Raw genomic sequence first — 19,713 nt, 5'->3', positions numbered from 1 at the left:
ACTTTGACTTTCACTGACATCCACACTGACCTCTTGTTTTTGTTGCTATGGTAACCGTTGGTTTGCCCTTTGTCTGACCTTAATACTGCTCTTGTTTCTATTTGTACATCGTTCTGCTTCTTGCTGCTTCTTGTTCCCCAAAGGAGTCTGATTCAGACCAAGAACAAGAGGAAGAGGTAAAAGCAGCCAGCGCTTCTCATTTCCCTCGTCTTCCCATTAGCTCCACTAATCTGTCTTTGCCTCTGTCTGTAGTTTAGACTGTGATTCAGCAGTGACTTAGCTTATCTGTGCTCTTTCCCTCAGTAATAGGTGTAGTGATAGTTAAAATAATTAGCACGTGCAGCGGTCAAAACATCCTAACTGTTGTATTTCCATGTGATCTTTTTCAGACCAACAGACTGCTCGAGAAATGTAAGACGTACTTTTACTTACATACTTTGCTCTGCAACTTGTACTAACGTGGTTGCTGCTCTTTGATAAAAATGCATATATTTATTAATCAAAATAATATTGGTGTAAATGGTGTGAATAAGTCTAACATTAGTACTGAGAATGCAGAGGAATAACCAGACTCATACACATTCACCCTGAAGTCCATCTTTTCAAAGTTATGTTTCTCTCTACTTTTCTTGTTTCGTAATGATTTACACCTCATTGTTTCAATTTAATCCAATTTCATTCTTTTACAATGCGAGATTGGAGATACGAAGAAAGAGTTAAACAATGCAACTTACGTATGTACATAAATATGATCTTCATTCATACTGTGGTGATGTTTATGTGACGGCCTATATATACATATATTTCTATCTATGTGCTAGCCTGAAAGCCAGCGTAGCGCTAACACTGTCATAATCGTGGTTGCTGATGTGGTTGCACTTGGCCCTGATTGGCCAGGTGGGTGGAGAAGTGCAGCTACTGTTGTGTTGTGCATAATTTGGGCTTTTACTCTACATTTCCACACTTCGTTCTGCACTGGTTAGATCAAAAAGAGACTCTCAACAGTAACATGATTCACAGCTGCTTGTGGGATGTGAGTTAAATGACTGTAGCCATTATACAGTAACAGAACAAATCACCTTTAAAAGGAGAAAGGACAAAATGTGATTCGCCATGAGTGAAGCACATCCAGACTCCACCTTCCTAATTCTGAACTTCCTTTTTCTTCCCAGTATTGTTTTTGTGGTGCAGTTTGTGCCATGTTGTGCTGGTATCATATGCTCTAAGTTCCTGAAGTTGGCTACTAGTGTAGTCAGGCTCCTCCCCCTCTCCCCTCCACCATGGCTTGTCTCGTGGTAATGTGAACATTCAGGAAAAAAGTCACAAAACATGTTAATTAGATACATTTAACAAATCAACCCATATTTGTTAGCGTTACGTTTCTAAAGGACGTGTTATTGAGTAAAACTCTATGGACCGTCTGTATTTTCAACTTTCACACAGTATCAGTGTCACTGACATTTTAAAAACTGGAATTGCTAAATGAACGGGCCCAGAACTCACCACATTACTGAAAGAAGACAAGCAACTAAGTACCAACTTTCTCATCACTCTTCTCTATGACCTCTCCATCATCATTTCCCTTTACTTTGCATGGAAATAACTTGCCATACTTACAAATGAATGTGTGTGCTGTGTGTCTGTGTGATTATACGTACCGTCTTCTTAGTGAGAGTTCATCTTGTTTGCTCTGTATGTCACCGTTTTTTGCTTCTGTTTCTTTTTTTGTGAGTTTTCATTACGGTTGTCTTCCAAATGCTGATTTAGTCAAAAGCAGAATGGAGTGAAATAGAATTCCTTCATTCCTGCTTGAATTGAAATAAAATATATTAGTTTTGCAATAGAGCTAAACATGGCAAATCCTCATACGCCATTTACATTATCACTGGCTTTCTTTCATAGAGTTAGTGACATTTCCCATACATCTGAGCAATCTTGAGATGTTTTGATGTTGTTTCTGTTTCATATGTTTTGTTTTGGTTTTCATTGTTTTGTAGGTTTCTCTGTCACATGCTAGTTTTTTTATCAGTTCCAGTTTTGATCTGTATTTTTGTCTTGTGAGTGTGGATGCAAGTGTAAAAGCAAGTTATTTCCTGCTCATATCCTTTCCCATTGGTATGTGTTTAGCATTTGCTTTACCACAGCACAGACATATGAAACTACAAGCCTAATTCCTTTGATTCCCTGGTGTACAGTAGAAACCATTGTGAGTTTGTTGTCCTATGATCCCTGCGGTGTGCTCCAATCTTGTCCTGACCACATTCTCCAATGTCTGTCTCCTTTCATTTAAATTTTTAATTTTCTTTACTCCTTACTTGTTCTTCTTCCGTATGGAAGATGAAGAGACGGAGACGTCAGTCCTGAAATCAGAGCTGATTCGAGAACCAGATCTTCTATCCGACGTGTCAGAGATGAAACAAGATTTGATCAAAATGACTGTCATCTTGACTGCAGACTCCGCTGAGAAATCCCCTTCCTTAGGAGGGTGTGGTCTAGAGAAAGGGACCGAGGAAGTTTCTGGAGAAGCGTTAGAAACAATGGAAAAAGACTTAGAGAAAGTCAAAGAGGACCTAGAGAAAGTCAGTGAAATACTGAGGGGTGGAACGTATGAGGGTGAGGTGGCAGAGGAGGCAGCGAAAGCAGCTAGAATGGCTGAGGAATGGGTTCTCCTCTCAGACAGTGAGATAGAAGAAGCCAAAAAGATGGCAGCTTTAGAAAATCAAGAGCTCGTCTTACGGGAAAGTAGAGGTAACAGAGGGACTCCCAGACCTAAAGCCATCAAGGACAGTGGTGACCTTAAAGAATACCTGCTGGATGTACCAATAAGCTCTAAAGTTAAAGCCAAAAAAGAGACAAGTTTCCAGGAAAGATTCACTGATGTTGTGCTACGCAAAAGTACAAAACCAACCACTCCAACCAAAGTACATGACAAACCCGCCACTGGTGATGTTAAAAAGCCAGTGAGACGGAAGGGAAAAGACCAGGGGAAGACAGAGGAATCGACAGAAACAGGGAGTCGTCTAAGCGTGCCCACAGCCAAGGCCCCAGCATCCCCTGTATCCCCAGTGATTGAAGAAACTCCCATCGGATCAATCAAGGACAAAGTCAAAGCCTTACAACAGAAAGTGGAGGCAGAGCAAAAGAGCAAAAAGGTCACTGGAAGCAAACCTACGCATTTGCCTGTTATGAGCAAATCCTCCCCAAAAGCCAAAGAAACCGCTAAGTCAAAGCAGGCCCCGCATAAATCCCCTAAAGCTGATTCTGAAAAACTTGAAGAGACCATGTCAGTTAAAGAGCTGATGCAAGCATTCCAAACGGGTCAAGACCCCTCAAAGAGAAAGTCGGGGCTATTTCAGCTCAAAACATCCTCTTCATCCAAATCAGAAAAAAGCACTAAATCTGAAACTATCCACACAAAATCCACGACAAAAGCAGCAGCTTCACACGTCCCTCAAGAGCGAGAAGTGTCATTGGATTCCAAACCCCAAAAGAAACTGATCAGTCAGCAAGACAAAGACACAAAACCCTCTGCTGATTCAGAGCTAACTGACACTGTAGACTTTGGAAACGGTGGCCTTGATGATAGCTCTGGCAGCTTTAAACATGAGGGTGTGGCAGACTCCCTAAGTTCTGGAAATGGATCCTCTCATTTGAGCTCTGAGGACAGTTACAAACATGAGGGTCTAGCCACTCCGGGCACAAGCCCTGAAAGTCTAGGTCTTTCTCCCAAAACTGTAAAGCAGACCTCTACAACTTTGGCACCAGCTGCCACAACAGTAAAGAAAGAGAGTAAAGACACAGAGAAGTGTGGGGATTCTGGTATAGGGACCACTGGTGACCAACTCTCTACAGAATTGACCCTCCTTGTCTCTTCCAGCAAGGCTACAGATGACCACACTACAAGTGAGTCTATATCTGTTAAGAGGAGTGAGTCAAAACCACAAAAGCTTACAAAAAGAATTTCAGAGACTATAGAAACTTTTCTTAGCGATGACGAAAGCCCCGATCATCAGCTAGTATTGTCTTTAGTTGGGTCGTCAGCTCCTAGATCCCCGTCTCAGCATCACGAAAGCTTAGACTTACTTTTAAAACAAGACCCAGATGCTCTCAGTCCGTTAGCTGATGACTCTTTAACAATAAGCCACAGAGACTCGTTAGAGGGTAGTCCTCTCATGGAAGAAAATTCCTCCCACAAATCCCCAGACTCTATTGAACCCAGCCCAACTAAGGAATCACCTCCTCATGACTCCTTAGAGAGCAGTCCTGTAGAGCTAAAAAGCTGCCCATTCTTCCCACTAGGTCCACCTAGCAAATCCTATAGCCATCCAGAGCCTCCCAAAGATGCAGAATTCCCCAAGGAAACTGTGCCCAGTAGGCTTCTTCGAGACCATGAGGCTAGTGCTGATGATGACAGTTGTGAGCAGACGTCTCAGATGACAAGTTCTGGTAAGAGCCCCCTCTCCCCTGACACCCCTAGTTCTGAAGAGGTAAGTTATGAGGTAAACCCCAAACCCCCTGATCATTCATTCCTCTTTGCTCTATCAAAACCGGCTGTCATCCCTGAAGACCCAGAAGAAGATAATGCATCAGACAGCCACGAAGCTAGGAGAAAGATCACTCCTGAGGAAGAGATGTTTAAGATGGCAGCCAAAATAAAAACATTTAATGAAATGGAACAAGACGTGAAGAGCAAAACGAAGTCTAGAAAAGATTTGTTTTCTCCAGCAGATGCCAAAATAGGGGATGACAGCTGTGAAAGTGAGAAGCTATCGCAAAGTGAATGTGGGTTCAGTACACCCACAGAGGATTCAAAATTAGCTCCTTTTGTTGATCCCCTTATTAAAGTACAACCTCCCTCTCCTTTTTCAGCAGGTTTGAATGATGGATGCCACAGCAAAGAGGCCAAGAGCACATCATCAACCAGTGTCACCTCAGAGGGACCTCACTCTGTCTCAGACCTGCATCATTCAAAATCCCAAATGAAAAAAGAAGAAAGTTGCCCATTATCTGGAAAAGCCAATAAAGCCAATAGCAACACAAAGGCATCAACATCAAATACTAAAAATAGGACTGATGAGCAAAAGGAAGAAAGCTTAAGGAAATCAAGGGAAAGTAGAGGAGATGATACGCATGGTGAAGAGTTAGAGATTAGTGAGCCACAGACAGGTGTGCTGAAAAGATGTAGTAATGTCACAGATGAAGTTAAAGGAGATCAGGCCGGACTCTGTGAAACTGTTATTACAAGTAAGACACAGGAAACGTTTAAACCAGAGGTCTGTATCTACGATGACACAGAGGAGGATGACGAGACACTGGAACCTCCCAGGACCGAGTCCAAAGGTGTCACTGCAAGGGTAGATACCGAGTCTTGGTCTGCAATGCGGGAGGATGATGCCACTTTTGAAGCTCGCGTAAAAGAGGAGGAACAGAAGATACTGAATCTGGTTGTTGACCGTCAGTCTCCAGACACCACACCTGGTAGGACACCAACAGAAGAGAGCACTCCCACCAGTGAGCCCAATCCTTTTCTTTTCCAAGAAGGGAAGCTCTTTGAGATGACCCGCAGTGGTGCTATTGACATGACAAAGAGAAGCTACGAGGAAGAGGCTGTTGGCTTTGCCTTTTTCCAGATAGGAGAACAGCCTTTAGAGGAGCCTATCTTAGAAGAGCCCAGACAAGAGAGTCAAAGATCTGCTACAGAACCGGAAGTTGGTCTCAATTTAACACTAGAGGTTAAGACTGATAACAGTGAGCAATCCGAAGAAACAGCTGATTCACAGCTTCGGTCCTCGCCTGAAGATGAACAGCCAAGCTGCAAAGCTGATGCCTCCAAATCTAAAATCCCCAAAATGGGCATTTCAGCTTCAGCTAAACCTACAAAGAAAGATCGGACATCCCCAGAACTTCTAGAGATGAAAGCAGAGATAACTGAAAGATCCTTAGATTTAGACACAAGTTCCCTTGGTCAAATGATAACAAATGTACAGACAGCAGATACTACTATCACTAGATCAGTTTACTCTGAGCAAGGGGAAGAGTCTTCTGACTCTTCTCCAGAGGAACCACAGTCAGTAATAGAAGCCCCCAAAACAACAGGAAAATCCAAACAAAGTGCTTCCAGTAGTGTTAAAAAGACTCCAGTCAAAGCACCAGCTAAGCCTACTTCTTCTCAAGGCCGCGGTAAATCAACAATTCATTCTCCATCTCATGCAGTTTCCCCTTCCAGCACTCCTAAAAAAGAGGCCATCTCTACTTCTGAATCTAAATCTAGAATTCCAGTTAAAGCTAGCACGATGAAGCCTGACTCTACTGTCAAACGCGCTGAAAATAACCAAGACAAAAAACTTAAGGTCCCTGTGAAAAAGGATACAAGGAGAAAATCTGAGACAGATGCAGGTCCCTCTGTGGATGTCAAAACCAAGACTCCATCTTCCAAAGCCAAGAGTTTCTGTGAGGGGGAGTCTCCCAGGTCATCTAAAAAAGAACAGGGTCGTCCTTTGAGTGCTGAGGCGGCAAAATCTAAGGGTTTTCAGTCCAGATTGCCAGTCCGAGGCAAAAGCGGTCAGTCGTCACATTCAACAACACCCACTAAAGAAAAAAGGGAGCCCTATAAAGAGCCCGTTGAGTTCTTTGAAGAGATAAGTGATGAAGCAGCAAAACTGGTGGCTAGGTTGGCAGAGGCAGACAGAGAGCAAGAGGTTGCGGCCACCATCTCAGATGACGAGAGCAGTCTCATTGATCCTTTAGTCATAGAAAGAGAACATTTCCCTCCCTCAGGAGACATCTTTCCCATTAGACCACTGTGGGACGAACCTGTTGAGACACAGATGCAGCGAATCCCAGACGATAAAGTCCAAAGTCAAGGTATCCCCCCAGTTTAAGGGGCTATTCTCTATCTCTTGTGCCTCATTAGTACGATAGCTAAAGGTGCTGCCTCTCTGTCTCTTGTGATTATGTCTTCTTGAAGTAAAAAGGAAAACATGTTGCTTGAGCTGTGTTTTTGTTTGTAATGATGTCTCACTTTCCTTGTATGTGTGCTGAAAATCTCAAGATTGACTTAAAGGCTTTATTGTGAAAACAACTTTAAAGATTAAAATGTGACTAATAATATCCAGAACAATTAAGTGTAATGGCAACAATTGATTGAAATGACACATCATGCTCTAGGGTATAGGTCTGGATCCTTAATTAATCCTATGTGAAGACATCGTTAGTAGAACACAAAAAAGAAAGCCAGTGAAGGTGTTTTATTTTTTAATATTTGTGAACATATCATTTGGAACACATTGCGGTTCTGACCGCTCATGGCTGTCTGGTGGTATTTGCAGTAGATCCACAGGATGAAGCAGAGAGAAAAGAGCAACGGTTGGCCATTATAGCTGACCACCTTGGCTTCAGCTGGACGGGTGAGTGACACCTCATCACGGCGATGAAGCGCTCAAGCTCAATGCATAGTTGGCAGGCCCTCAAGATACACCAGACATTCAAATGTATCTTCAAATATTCACGATTGTTACTGTATCATCTTCTCGCCAACAGAGTTAGCACAGGAGCTTGACTTCAGTGAGGAGAGGATCAATGAGATAAGAACTGGAAACCCCAACTCACTTCAAGACCAAAGCCATGCTCTTCTGAAAGTCTGGACAGAGAGGGAGGGAAATCTTGCCACAGGCCAGTGTTTAGTTCCTGTAGTTGGTACACATTTCTCAGAATTATTGCTTTTTACTTAATAAGTAAAGAAATCTTGTTGTCAGCTTTGAAGTGAAACTTTTATTCTGTTTCAACAGAAGCAACACTTATCAAAAGACTGACAAAGATCAATCGAATGGATATTGTTCACCTTATTGAAAGCAGGACGTCTGAAGAAGAAACCTCACATACGTATGCAGAAATCGAGTGGACCATAGCACAGGACCATAGTGAAGGTGCACAAGCTAACCAAATACTTTGAGTATACAATACTAAAACAGGAAAACTGTAAGATTCATGCACGAGATTAGGTGATGTCTTCTAGTTACTAGACGTTTACTAGAATCTAGTAAACTTGCTAAAATACATTTAACTTCTGTTCAATGTGATATGACCGTGAGCTGTTGGCTGTTGAGAGGTTAAAATTTCCCTTCCTGTCCTGTGTGCCCGATCAGGTTTCGCTGCTCTTCATGAAGACATGGACAGCCCCAGGATCAGCAAGCGTACAGAGGCTGCAAAAAAGAGTCCACGCTCAGGACAACAGGTTCCCATAGTTTCAGCAGAAGACCTTTCATCCAGTTTGTCATCACTTCACGAGACAACAGGACGACCGGTGACAGACTCCACAGCAGCAGGCCTTCTTAGAACTGTTCACAAAGACAAGCCACAAAAAGAGATGGAAACAACACAGTGAGTTACTCTGAATGCTTCGTTTAATGTCACCCCATCCACATTATCTAGTTGTTTATTGACAGCCGTGCACATGTTCTGCAACTGTTCTGCACATCAACAGAGAGAAACAAGGAACACATTGCTAAGGTTAAAAGCAGTTTGCTAAGATGCTTCCTTTATTACTTCTTTTTAGTGATCGTTTTGACACAGATTTGCAAACTTAATACGGTTTTTACTACTATGCATTAAATATTGTCGGTTTAATTTCCTTAAACTTGTGAAATATATTCTTTTACAGTAATATGAGCGATTAGGCCGATACTGGGTTATTTTGGTCATTTGTCTCAGCACTGCATTTCTACATTTTCTTTTCTTTGCAGCTTATCACAAAGAACATATGAGGAAATGACAGACTTGGTACAAACTGGCAGTTTTAAACAAGTAAGTCCTTTCTTCACATTGTACTGCACCTCTCCCTATAATCTCCGATCCCATGTGCTACACCCCATGTACAAAGGGGCACCCAAGTTATGTGCCCAAGTTACCCCAACGTCCACCTTCCCCACTTTTGAACGATGTGACCATGAAGGGGCTGCTGAAGATGAGGGGGCAGAGGGAGGAGAGGATTGGAGCTTAGAGTGTCTGCAAAGACCCCACTCTGGAGACAAAGCTCATCATTTGTCACCATTGCCTTGGGCAGAGACATCCGACAGTTCTCAGACAGGTGTATGCAAAAGTCGACCGTTGTCAATGACTGATTTTGGAGACAGTTTGATCGAGTGTGAGCAAGTGGAGCAAGACTTTCAGAAACTGTTGATGGAACTTACAGAAACTGATGAAGAACTACGCCTTACACAACAACATGCTGGTGAAAAAATGCTTCCCACTCAACCTACTACTGTACTCCCTTCTTATCCCCTCAATTTGATGACAGAAAGCACACAAGCAAAACAAATGGCCCCAAAACACATGGATGAAGTTTCATGCCGACTTTATAAGGTCCTGTATGGAGGCAATGTTGAGACTGTGGATTCAGATAGTGAGGATGTGTCTTTATTACCTACAGCTTACTCCCCTGATTACACAAAGCAAGAAGTCAGGAACAATGAGGTTCATGCAGGTGACAGGCAAACAAAGGCTGATAAAGACATTTCAGAGTTTGTGGTTCAGAGTGATGTGCACCACACTCCTTATACAGGCAGTCTTGATGTGAAATTCACGAGTAGCATGAATGAAACCCAAAATACAAATCAGACTGGTCATCTTGATGATGAGGATAATTTTGAAAACATGCTGTCACTCGGACAGAATGTACCTGAAAATGAGAACAAACCAGCAACACCAATGGAGTTAGTATCTGAATATGTTGGCAACTGGGTTATCATTTCACTTTCTGGTACTGAGGAAAGACCGCTTTCTCCAGAGTCACTAACCGAATACAGGCCAATGTCTCCAGACTCAGCAATGTTAGATATTAGATCGTACTCCCCTGAGTCTGTGACATTAAATGAAGACTTGTCCATAGACTCTCCCATACCACAATATGTATCATGTGTGAATCATCCTGTTACCATTCATTACCACTCATCATCATCATCATCATCAGAATCTATGCTGTCAGATACCGAGTATGAGGCTATGCCATTGCTTTTTGAGAAAAGAACAGTATCTCCTGATTCTCTTGGCTCTGTAAGTGATAATGAGCAGCTGTTGGTGATTCAAACAGCAGTTAGTGTAGAAGAGGGAAATGTTGAAATGCCTGAAACAGCAGCTTATGAAAGTGCTGATGTAGAGAACGAGTTTTTGGTATTTTCACCACGTCAGGACAAATCTTCATCTTTAACACAACATTCTATACCAGTCTGTGGTTTAGCTTTTGATGCAGACCACTGCAAGCTCATGTCTCAAATCTGTGACCCACAGTATGTAGGGGTGGCAAACTGCCACTCTTATAGAACCAGGCCGCAATCTTCTCTAGCTGATTCAGAAGACCCTGTTGAAGATAAAGCTGCTGATTTACCATCAGATTTTTGCAACATGTGCCTATCACGTCATTCTGAAACAAAATGTAGACCAGTAGCGCCAGAAGTGGTATTGCTTGAAGACATGTTTAGATCGGATTCCTCCCACTCACTGAGGATCTTTCAGGCTAGTTCTGTTACAGCTACAATGGAAAGGTCCTCATCACCTGATTCACTCTGCTCTGATCTAGAATACGGGTCTGTGTTTCTGGAATCATTATTCTCTGAAAACAGAGCTTCATCTCCAGATTCTGTTGATGACTACAAGCCACATTCACCTGAGTCACCCATCCCAGAGTTTAAACTAGCTTTGTCAGAAGGTTATGTTACAGCTACAATGGAAAGGTCCTCATCTCCTGATTCTCTCTGCTCTGATCTAGAATACGGGTCTGTGTCTCTGGAACAGTTATTCTCTGAAAACAGAGCTTCATCTCCAAATTCTGTTGATGAAGACATGGCTCTTACATCTGAGTCACCTATCCCAGAGTTTAAAGTAGCTTTGTCAGAAGGTTATGTTACGGCTACAATGGAAAGGTCCTCATCACCTGATTCACTCTGCTCTGATCTAGAATACGGGTCTGTGTCCCTGGAATCATTATTCTCTGAAAACAGAGCTTCATCTCCAGATTCTGTTGATGAAGACATGGCTCTTACATCTGAGTCACCCATCCCAGAGTTTAAAGTAGCTTTGTCAGAAGGTTATGTTACGGCTACAATGGAAAGGTCCTCATCACCTGATTCACTCTGCTCTGATCTAGAATACGGGTCTGTGTCCCTGGAATCATTATTCTCTGAAAACAGAGCTTCATCTCCAGATTCTGTTGATGGTGACAGGCCGCATTCACCTGAATCACCCATCCCAGAGTTTAAAGTAGCTTTGTCAGAAGGTTATGTTACAGCTACAATGGAAAGATCCTCATCTCCTGATTCACTCTGCTCTGATCTAGAATACGGGTCTGTGTCCCTGGAATCGTTATTCTCTGAAAACAGAGCTTCATCTCCAAATTCTGTTGATGAAGACATGGCTCTTACATCTGAGTCACCTATCCCAGAGTTTAAAGTAGCTTTGTCAGAAGGTTATGTTACGGCTACAATGGAAAGGTCCTCATCACCTGATTCACTCTGCTCTGATCTAGAATACGGGTCTGTGTCCCTGGAATCATTATTCTCTGAAAACAGAGCTTCATCTCCAGATTCTGTTGATGAAGACATGGCTCTTACATCTGAGTCACCCATCCCAGAGTTTAAAGTAGCTTTGTCAGAAGGTTATGTTACGGCTACAATGGAAAGGTCCTCATCACCTGATTCACTCTGCTCTGATCTAGAATACGGGTCTGTGTCCCTGGAATCATTATTCTCTGAAAACAGAGCTTCATCTCCAGATTCTGTTGATGGTGACAGGCCGCATTCACCTGAATCACCCATCCCAGAGTTTAAAGTAGCTTTGCCAGAAGGTTATGTTACAGCTACAATGGAAAGGTCCTCATCACCTGATTCTCTCTGCTCTGATCTAGAATACGGGTCTGTGTCCCTGGAATCATTATTCTCTGAAAACAGAGCTTCATCTCCAGATTCTGTTGATGATGATAGGCCGCATTCACCTGAATCACCCATCCCAGAGTTTAAAGTAGCTTTGTCAGAAGGTTATGTTACGGCTACAATGGAAAGGTCCTCATCACCTGATTCACTCTGCTCTGATCTAGAATACGGGTCTGTGTCCCTGGAATCATTATTCTCTGAAAACAGAGCTTCATCTCCAGATTCTGTTGATGATGATAGGCCGCATTCACCTGAATCACCCATCCCAGAGTTTAAAGTAGCTTTGTCAGAAGGTTATGTTACGGCTACAATGGAAAGGTCCTCATCACCTGATTCACTCTGCTCTGATCTAGAATACGGGTCTGTGTCCCTGGAATCATTATTCTCTGAAAACAGAGCTTCATCTCCAGATTCTGTTGATGAAGACATGGCTCTTACATCTGAGTCACCCATCCCAGAGTTTAAAGTAGCTTTGTCAGAAGGTTATGTTACGGCTACAATGGAAAGGTCCTCATCACCTGATTCACTCTGCTCTGATCTAGAATACGGGTCTGTGTCCCTGGAATCATTATTCTCTGAAAACAGAGCTTCATCTCCAGATTCTGTTGATGAAGACATGGCTCTTACATCTGAGTCACCCATCCCAGAGTTTAAAGTAGCTTTGTCAGAAGGTTATGTTACGGCTACAATGGAAAGGTCCTCATCACCTGATTCACTCTGCTCTGATCTAGAATACGGGTCTGTGTCCCTGGAATCATTATTCTCTGAAAACAGAGCTTCATCTCCAGATTCTGTTGATGGTGACAGGCCGCATTCACCTGAATCACCCATCCCAGAGTTTAAAGTAGCTTTGCCAGAAGGTTCTGTTACAGCTACAATGGAAAGGTCCTCATCACCTGATTCTCTCTGCTCTGATCTAGAATACGGGTCTGTGTCCCTGGAATCATTATTCTCTGAAAACAGAGCTTCATCTCCAGATTCTGTTGATGATGATAGGCCGCATTCACCTGAGTCACCCATCCCAGAGTTTAAAGTAGCTTTGTCAGAAGGTTATGTTACGGCTACAATGGAAAGATCCTCATCTCCTGATTCACTCTGCTCTGATCTAGAATACGGGTCTGTGTCCCTGGAATCATTATTCTCTGAAAACAGAGCTTCATCTCCAGATTCTGTTGATGAAGACATGGCTCTTACATCTGAGTCACCCATCCCAGAGTTTAAACTAGCTTTGTCAGAAGGTTCTGTTACAGCTACAATGGAAAGGTCCTCATCACCTGATTCACTCTGCTCTGATCTAGAATACGGGTCTGTGTCCCTGGAATCATTATTCTCTGAAAACAGAGCTTCATCTCCAGATTCTGTTGATGATGATAGGCCGCATTCACCTGAGTCACCCATCCCAGAGTTTAAAGTAGCTTTGTCAGAAGGTTATGTTACGGCTACAATGGAAAGATCCTCATCTCCTGATTCACTCTGCTCTGATCTAGAATACGGGTCTGTGTCCCTGGAATCATTATTCTCTGAAAACAGAGCTTCATCTCCAGATTCTGTTGATGAAGACATGGCTCTTACATCTGAGTCACCCATCCCAGAGTTTAAAGTAGCTTTGTCAGAAGGTTATGTTACGGCTACAATGGAAAGGTCCTCATCACCTGATTCACTCTGCTCTGATCTAGAATACGGGTCTGTGTCCCTGGAATCATTATTCTCTGAAAACAGAGCTTCATCTCCAGATTCTGTTGATGAAGACATGGCTCTTACATCTGAGTCACCCATCCCAGAGTTTAAACTAGCTTTGTCAGAAGGTTATGTTACAGCTACAATGGAAAGGTCCTCATCACCTGATTCACTCTGCTCTGATCTAGAATACGGGTCTGTGTCCCTGGAATCATTATTCTCTGAAAACAGAGCTTCATCTCCAGATTCTGTTGATGGTGACATGGCTCTTACATCTGAGTCACCCATCCCAGAGTTTAAAGTAGCTTTGTCAGAAGGTTATGTTACGGCTACAATGGAAAGGTCCTCATCACCTGATTCACTCTGCTCTGATCTAGAATACGGGTCTGTGTCCCTGGAATCATTATTCTCTGAAAACAGAGCTTCATCTCCAGATTCTGTTGATGATGACAGGCCGCATTCACCTGAGTCACCCATCCCAGAGTTTAAAGTAGCTTTGCCAGAAGGTTATGTTACAGCTACAATGGAAAGGTCCTCATCACCTGATTCACTCTGCTCTGATCTAGAGTATGGGTCTGATTCTCTGGAACCATTATTCTCTGAAAACAGAGCTTCATCTCCAGATTCTGTTGATGAAGACATGCCGCTATGTGCCATTACAGCTACTCCTGGAAAACCCTTATCACCCGTTTTGCTTTCGTCAAGGAATGAGTACTCAGCTCTATCATTTTGCTCTGCAGTTCGACCTTCATCTCTTTATTCTGAAATTTCTGGAGAAGACAGTGGTTACTTTCCAATGCCGACATTTGAAACAGGCCTTACTGAATCAATTTCAATTAGTGATCATAAATTACTACTTTCTAAGTCACTACTTCAACAATCAAGTGTAGACATAACTTGTACTGAACAGACACCCAAATCTCCTGAATCAGGAATCACAGAGTTTACAGAGACTGCTGGTAGTGGTAAGTCCTTAAAGAAGGTTAAAGTGCCCATCGATAAACTTGTTTATGGTGCTGAATTTTGGAAGCTAAGTTCTCAAATACATGATCATCACTATGTCGGAGAGACAAGTAAAACTGGGTTTTTTGAGTATGCTGGAACAAAAACTGAGTATGTTCTGGAGGATTCAGAGGACAGACCATTGTCACCTGATTCTAAGTCAGAAAACAGGTCTTTGTTGCTGGAGGAAATTACAGATTCTCCAGATTCTTTGAAAGGCATGTGCTCGGATTCCCCAGTTCCTCCGATTTTCCCTTACTTTTCTAACATTTCAGAGTGTCACTCATCTTTACCAGAATCAGCTGTGTCAACTGATGGATTAGACCACAACAAAAGGAGGCCTTTATCACATGTTTCTGTAATATCTGCAGATGGAAGCGTTCCATTTTTACCTGATTCCCCCTTACAAGACCTCAGACCTGTTGTACCTGAATTGCACACAGCTGCCTTTGGATATAGGTCCTCCAAACCAGAGTCATTGCTTTCACATACTGATTATGGCTTCTCAACTTCAGTGGTCTTTACAAATGAGAGAACAGACTCACCTCAATCAGCTTCCAATCTTGAAGACAAGATGTCAGCAGCTGATGAAACATTTAGGGCACACCAGATGATATGTCAGCTGTATGATCCTCATTATGTAGGAGAAAGTTTTGTAAACAGAGCTGAAATAGTTGATGATACTGGGACCAATGTAGAATGTATTCAACTCGATTCAGATGTGGAAGAGAAGGAATTTTCTGCTTTATTTTTTGAACCTTCAGTTTCATCAGAATTTAGTCCTGCTGAGTCCTGCATCCTTGGCAGTCCAGGGTCTTTCAATTCAGAAACTGAATTGCAGCCACTTTCACCAGAGTCAGTCATGGAATATAGGCCCATGTCACCTGAAGACTTAGTGACCGAAATAAGAAGATGGTCTCCTGACTCAAGGGCATCCATTAATGAGTTTAGGCCTCTATCTCCAGACTCTCCTCTACCACCACCATTTAACCCAGATATAGAAGAAGGTGTGTTAGTTTTTGGAAGTAGGTCATCATCACCTACATTTTTCATGCTGGACAATGACTTAGAAGTTTTGGACATGCAATTTTTTGAGGTGAAGGGGGGATCACTTACACCAGATTCTGAAAATGAATTTAGGACACTTTCCCCTGATTCACCTATACCTGAATTCAAACATTTTATATTTCAGCCCCCAAGTGTTTCGAATGCTGAATGCAGGTCCAGTTCAACTGAATCTGTTTGTTTTTCTGATTTAGAATTTGAAGAGGGTCGATTTTTATCAATGACAGATGAACGCCGACTTCCATCGCCTGATTCAGGCGTATCTAGAGACGAAAGTCAAACTCAATCACCAGATTCATCTGAACCTCAGGTGATGTCAGGAGTAGCTGAACGTTACCCATCGTTTGTTGAGTTTAGATCAACAGTTATGTCTGATGTTAAGTATTCATCTTTAGCTAACCGCTTACTTGATACTGAAGATAGGCCAGTTGTTGTAGAATCATTAGAATCAGAAACTGAAGAGAAACCTTTGACCTTTGACTCTATATCAGAGTATAGAATTTCCTCACCTGTATCACTAATGGCAAATGTCACATCATCTTCTCCTGAATCAAGTGGCTCTCTAAACAAATCAGGTCATTTACCAAATTCCACTCTTTCTTGTGTTGATGCCAGTGGTCACAGGTTGTCATCACCTGAATCGGTAACTTCAGAAATAGAATATGCTCCTTTGATTTCACAGATGTCTGATGTTAAGGACAGACCAGAGTCAGATGTGTCTGACCTCAGATGTTTGTCTCCTGACTCTCCACTACCCCAGTACACCACTATGTTAGAAGTCAAACACTGGCCCTTATCACCCATATCAGTATATTCAGATGAAGATTCAGAGAGAGATTTGTGTGCCACAGGGCTTTTTAAGGACAGAGCCGAATCTTCTGAATCAGCTGCATCAGAGTTTAAACTTTTACTAGACTCACCAATTCCTGAATTTAGACCAGATCTAGAATCATCAATATCATATACAGACTTCAGGTCTTGTTCACCTCAATCTGTGTTATCTGATTTTGAAACAGAGTTATATTCTCTTACGGTCCCAGAAGGCCAGCATTCATCTCCAGAATCCTTACCATCTGTGAGCAAATACACAAGTCTTTCTCCTGATTCCCCTGTACCTGACTTCAGACGGGGTTTGCCAGAAACTAATGTTGAGTTCAAAGCTCACGGGTCATCGTCACTTGAATCAGTGGCTTCAGAAACAGAATATGCTCCTCTGATTTTACAGATGTTTGAGGACAGGGCAGAATCTCCTGATTCAACTCAGTCAGAAGATCATTGTAAACCCCTTTCACCTGCCTCACCCATTCAGTTACCTCGTGAGTCTCACAGTGCTTTAAGGTCCATGTCCCCTGAGTCAGTGCTTTCAGACCTAAAAATAGACCTCCCAACACTTGGTAAACCACTTTCTCCTGAATCTCTATCATCAGATAAACTTTCACCTGATTCACCTGTACCTGACTTTGTGAAAACACTGTTTAGAGTACCCAAAAATGTCTTTGTACAAAGATCGGCATCTCATGAGTCAACATGTTCGGACGATGAATATATTTTTATAAGTTTAAGCTCACTAGTTCATGACATGAGATGCTCTTCACCTGGCTCGGTAGCATCTGGAGATGAGTACCAAGTGCAGTCACCAGACTCGCCAATACCCGATTACACACCAGGAATGCCAGAACACGTCATTGTAAATGTTGGGTATCGCTCATCCTCTCCTGAATCCATCGAATCAGATGTCGAGTACGCTGTGAGGGACTTTTTGATGTCCACAATTTTCTGTGTTGAGAACAGACCAGATTCTCCTGAATCAGTAGAATCAGAAACAGAAGAAAGGCCGCTCTCTGTTGAATCTATACCAGAATACAGGCCCATGTCTCCTGGGACATTAGTGCTACTTGGAAACATTAGATCAGCATCTCCAGAATCTACTCAGTCATTTGATGAACACAAGAAGCTTTCTCCAGACTCACCTCTCCCTTGGTTTGCACAAAATGTTTTTGAGGCTCCAGCAGCAGGAACACTTTATGGCAGCTCATCCTCTGAATCATTATCATCATTGTTTTCAGATCTGGACTGTGATCTGACATATTCTCCATTTAACGCAAGAGTCACTACCAAGAGAGCATTGTCAGCGCAGTCCGAAAGATCATATGACGAACTCCTGGGGTCTGAATCACCAGTGCCCGATTTCACAAAGAGTTTTGTGGAAACTTTCACGTGTGTGAGAAACATGTCACCATTAGACTTTTCAGATTCTGACAGTTTATCCCAGGCTTCAGCTCCATTCTGTACGGGAGAAAGAACAACATCACCTGAATCTTTAGTATTAGATATGGAGGAAATACTTGCATCCAGATCATCTTTAAATGAATCAAAAGACCCACCTGACCCTAAAGAATCACTAATTATGGTAACTGAGTATAATCTCGCTGATGATGCTGAGCGATGGAGTCCAAGTTCTCAAGCAAGTCATCTTCAGTGTGCCAGAGAAACTTTGCATAGTAAAAAAAGGTTTACACAGTTTGTTGACAGCACAATGGACTACGAGAGAAGTGAAACAGATGACGAAAATCGGACAGAAAAGGATAAAAATTCAGAGGAGGCAGAGTCACTTCCACCTATGACTGAACACATTTTCTCTTCACGAGCACTTCCATACAGACAGGGAAAGTCTATATTTGAATTGCCTGAGGCAGAAACACAGGATGAAGGTTCACCAGAATCCTCCATGTCCCCCAATGCAGTCATGGTGTTAGATGCAAGAGCACCATCACCAGGACCTGTGACATCAGTCAGTCAGTTCAGACCACTTTCACCAGATTCTCCAGTACCAGAATTTACAGTGGCATTGTCAGAATGTGTAATGTTTCCCAGATCATCATCGTCACCTTTAGCATTGGGTTCAGATCATATGCCACTGAATTTAGACTTTGACTTTGTAGAATGCAGACCATCATCTGTGGAAGTTCCACTGTTTGATGATCAAAACGAGACAGACAGGCCACTATCCTCTGAGTCCTCTGAATACATACCTGTGTCATTTGAATCTGCCGTACACATGGCTGACAAAAGAGCATCATCTCCAGAATCAATGCCAGAGTTCAATGAGAACAGGCCGCTGTCTCCAGACTCTCCCATCCCTCAGTTTACAGAGTCGTTGGAGGCTTACAGCACTATTTGTGAGTCATCGTCAACTGAATCACAGAGTTCAGACTCAGAGTACGAGTTGATTGTCAAATCATCAAAAGTTGCTGGTAGTGACAGACCATCCTCACCTGAATCTGTGTCGTCTCTCGGTGAGTTTGAACAACTGTTACCTGACTCACCGGTACCTGAATTTATGAGAATATTGTCATCTTATTTTATGAATGCTACTCCAGTAGATAGATCATCTTCTCCGGTTTCTTTTGCATCAGACTCTGAGTTTGTGGCCTTGCCTGTTGATTGTTGGATTAATGATATTTCGCGACCTTTGAGCCCTGAAACTGCGGAATCAGAGGAGGAATTAGACTCTGGTCCATCTTCATCGTTACTTATCAAAAGCCCAATAGCGATGTCACCGTTAGTAATTCAAATTGGGGATAAGTCTGGTGAAGAACATCCTAAGTGGCAAGAAATGAAAGAATTACAACCAGAATTTCAGTCATACAAAGAATGGATGGAGCCCGGATCCCAGGTTGGAAGCTTCTCAACTTTACAAACCACCGTCTGTGAGGAAGACTCACATGTTAATGATGGTGAAGGAAAGCAGAAGAAGACCCAGCCTGTTAGTGTTGATGATCTAAAGACCAAGCTAGCCTCTCAAAGGGTAAGACTGAAAGCATGAAATCCAGCAGAGAGTAACTAGTTTTCATTAACGTAACCTTTTATGTCACTTGGACATAAAAAAGTGTAACTGTGTGACAAAAAAAGGAAAATACATTGCTGAACTAACAACAACATGGAGTGCATTAATGCTGGGGATGTGTCGTGAGCTACTAATTATTCCCTTCAGTTCATTTGTCTGACGACAGACGGTTGTTTATTGAGGGGCACTTTTTGCAGTCTG

General features: G+C 42.5%; 1 protein-coding gene across 43 annotated transcripts in view; it reads left to right on the top strand.

Moving 5' to 3' along the window:
* ank2b (ankyrin 2b, neuronal) overlaps positions 1 to 19,713 on the top strand; it is a 154,564-nt gene that overhangs the window by 128,078 nt on the left and 6,773 nt on the right. For 14 of the 43 annotated variants that reach the window (XM_026159507.1, XM_026159431.1, XM_026159423.1 and 11 more), the window contains 8 exons: positions 144 to 176; positions 390 to 411; positions 2,338 to 6,864; positions 7,329 to 7,406; positions 7,540 to 7,671; positions 7,788 to 7,925; positions 8,145 to 8,379; positions 8,742 to 8,802. In XM_026159507.1, the coding sequence (XP_026015292.1) occupies positions 144 to 176; positions 390 to 411; positions 2,338 to 6,864; positions 7,329 to 7,406; positions 7,540 to 7,671; positions 7,788 to 7,925; positions 8,145 to 8,379; positions 8,742 to 8,802 (5,226 nt within the window). The other 29 variants (XM_026159410.1, XM_026159293.1, XM_026159350.1 and 26 more) reach the window with 26 other exon arrangements.

The sequence above is a fragment of the Astatotilapia calliptera genome, chromosome 3 (assembly GCF_900246225.1).
Source record: "Astatotilapia calliptera chromosome 3, fAstCal1.2, whole genome shotgun sequence".
Taxonomy (NCBI): domain Eukaryota; kingdom Metazoa; phylum Chordata; class Actinopteri; order Cichliformes; family Cichlidae; genus Astatotilapia; species Astatotilapia calliptera.
Note: the sequence above shows the minus strand (reverse complement) of the source record. Positions and strands in the feature narration are given on the sequence as shown.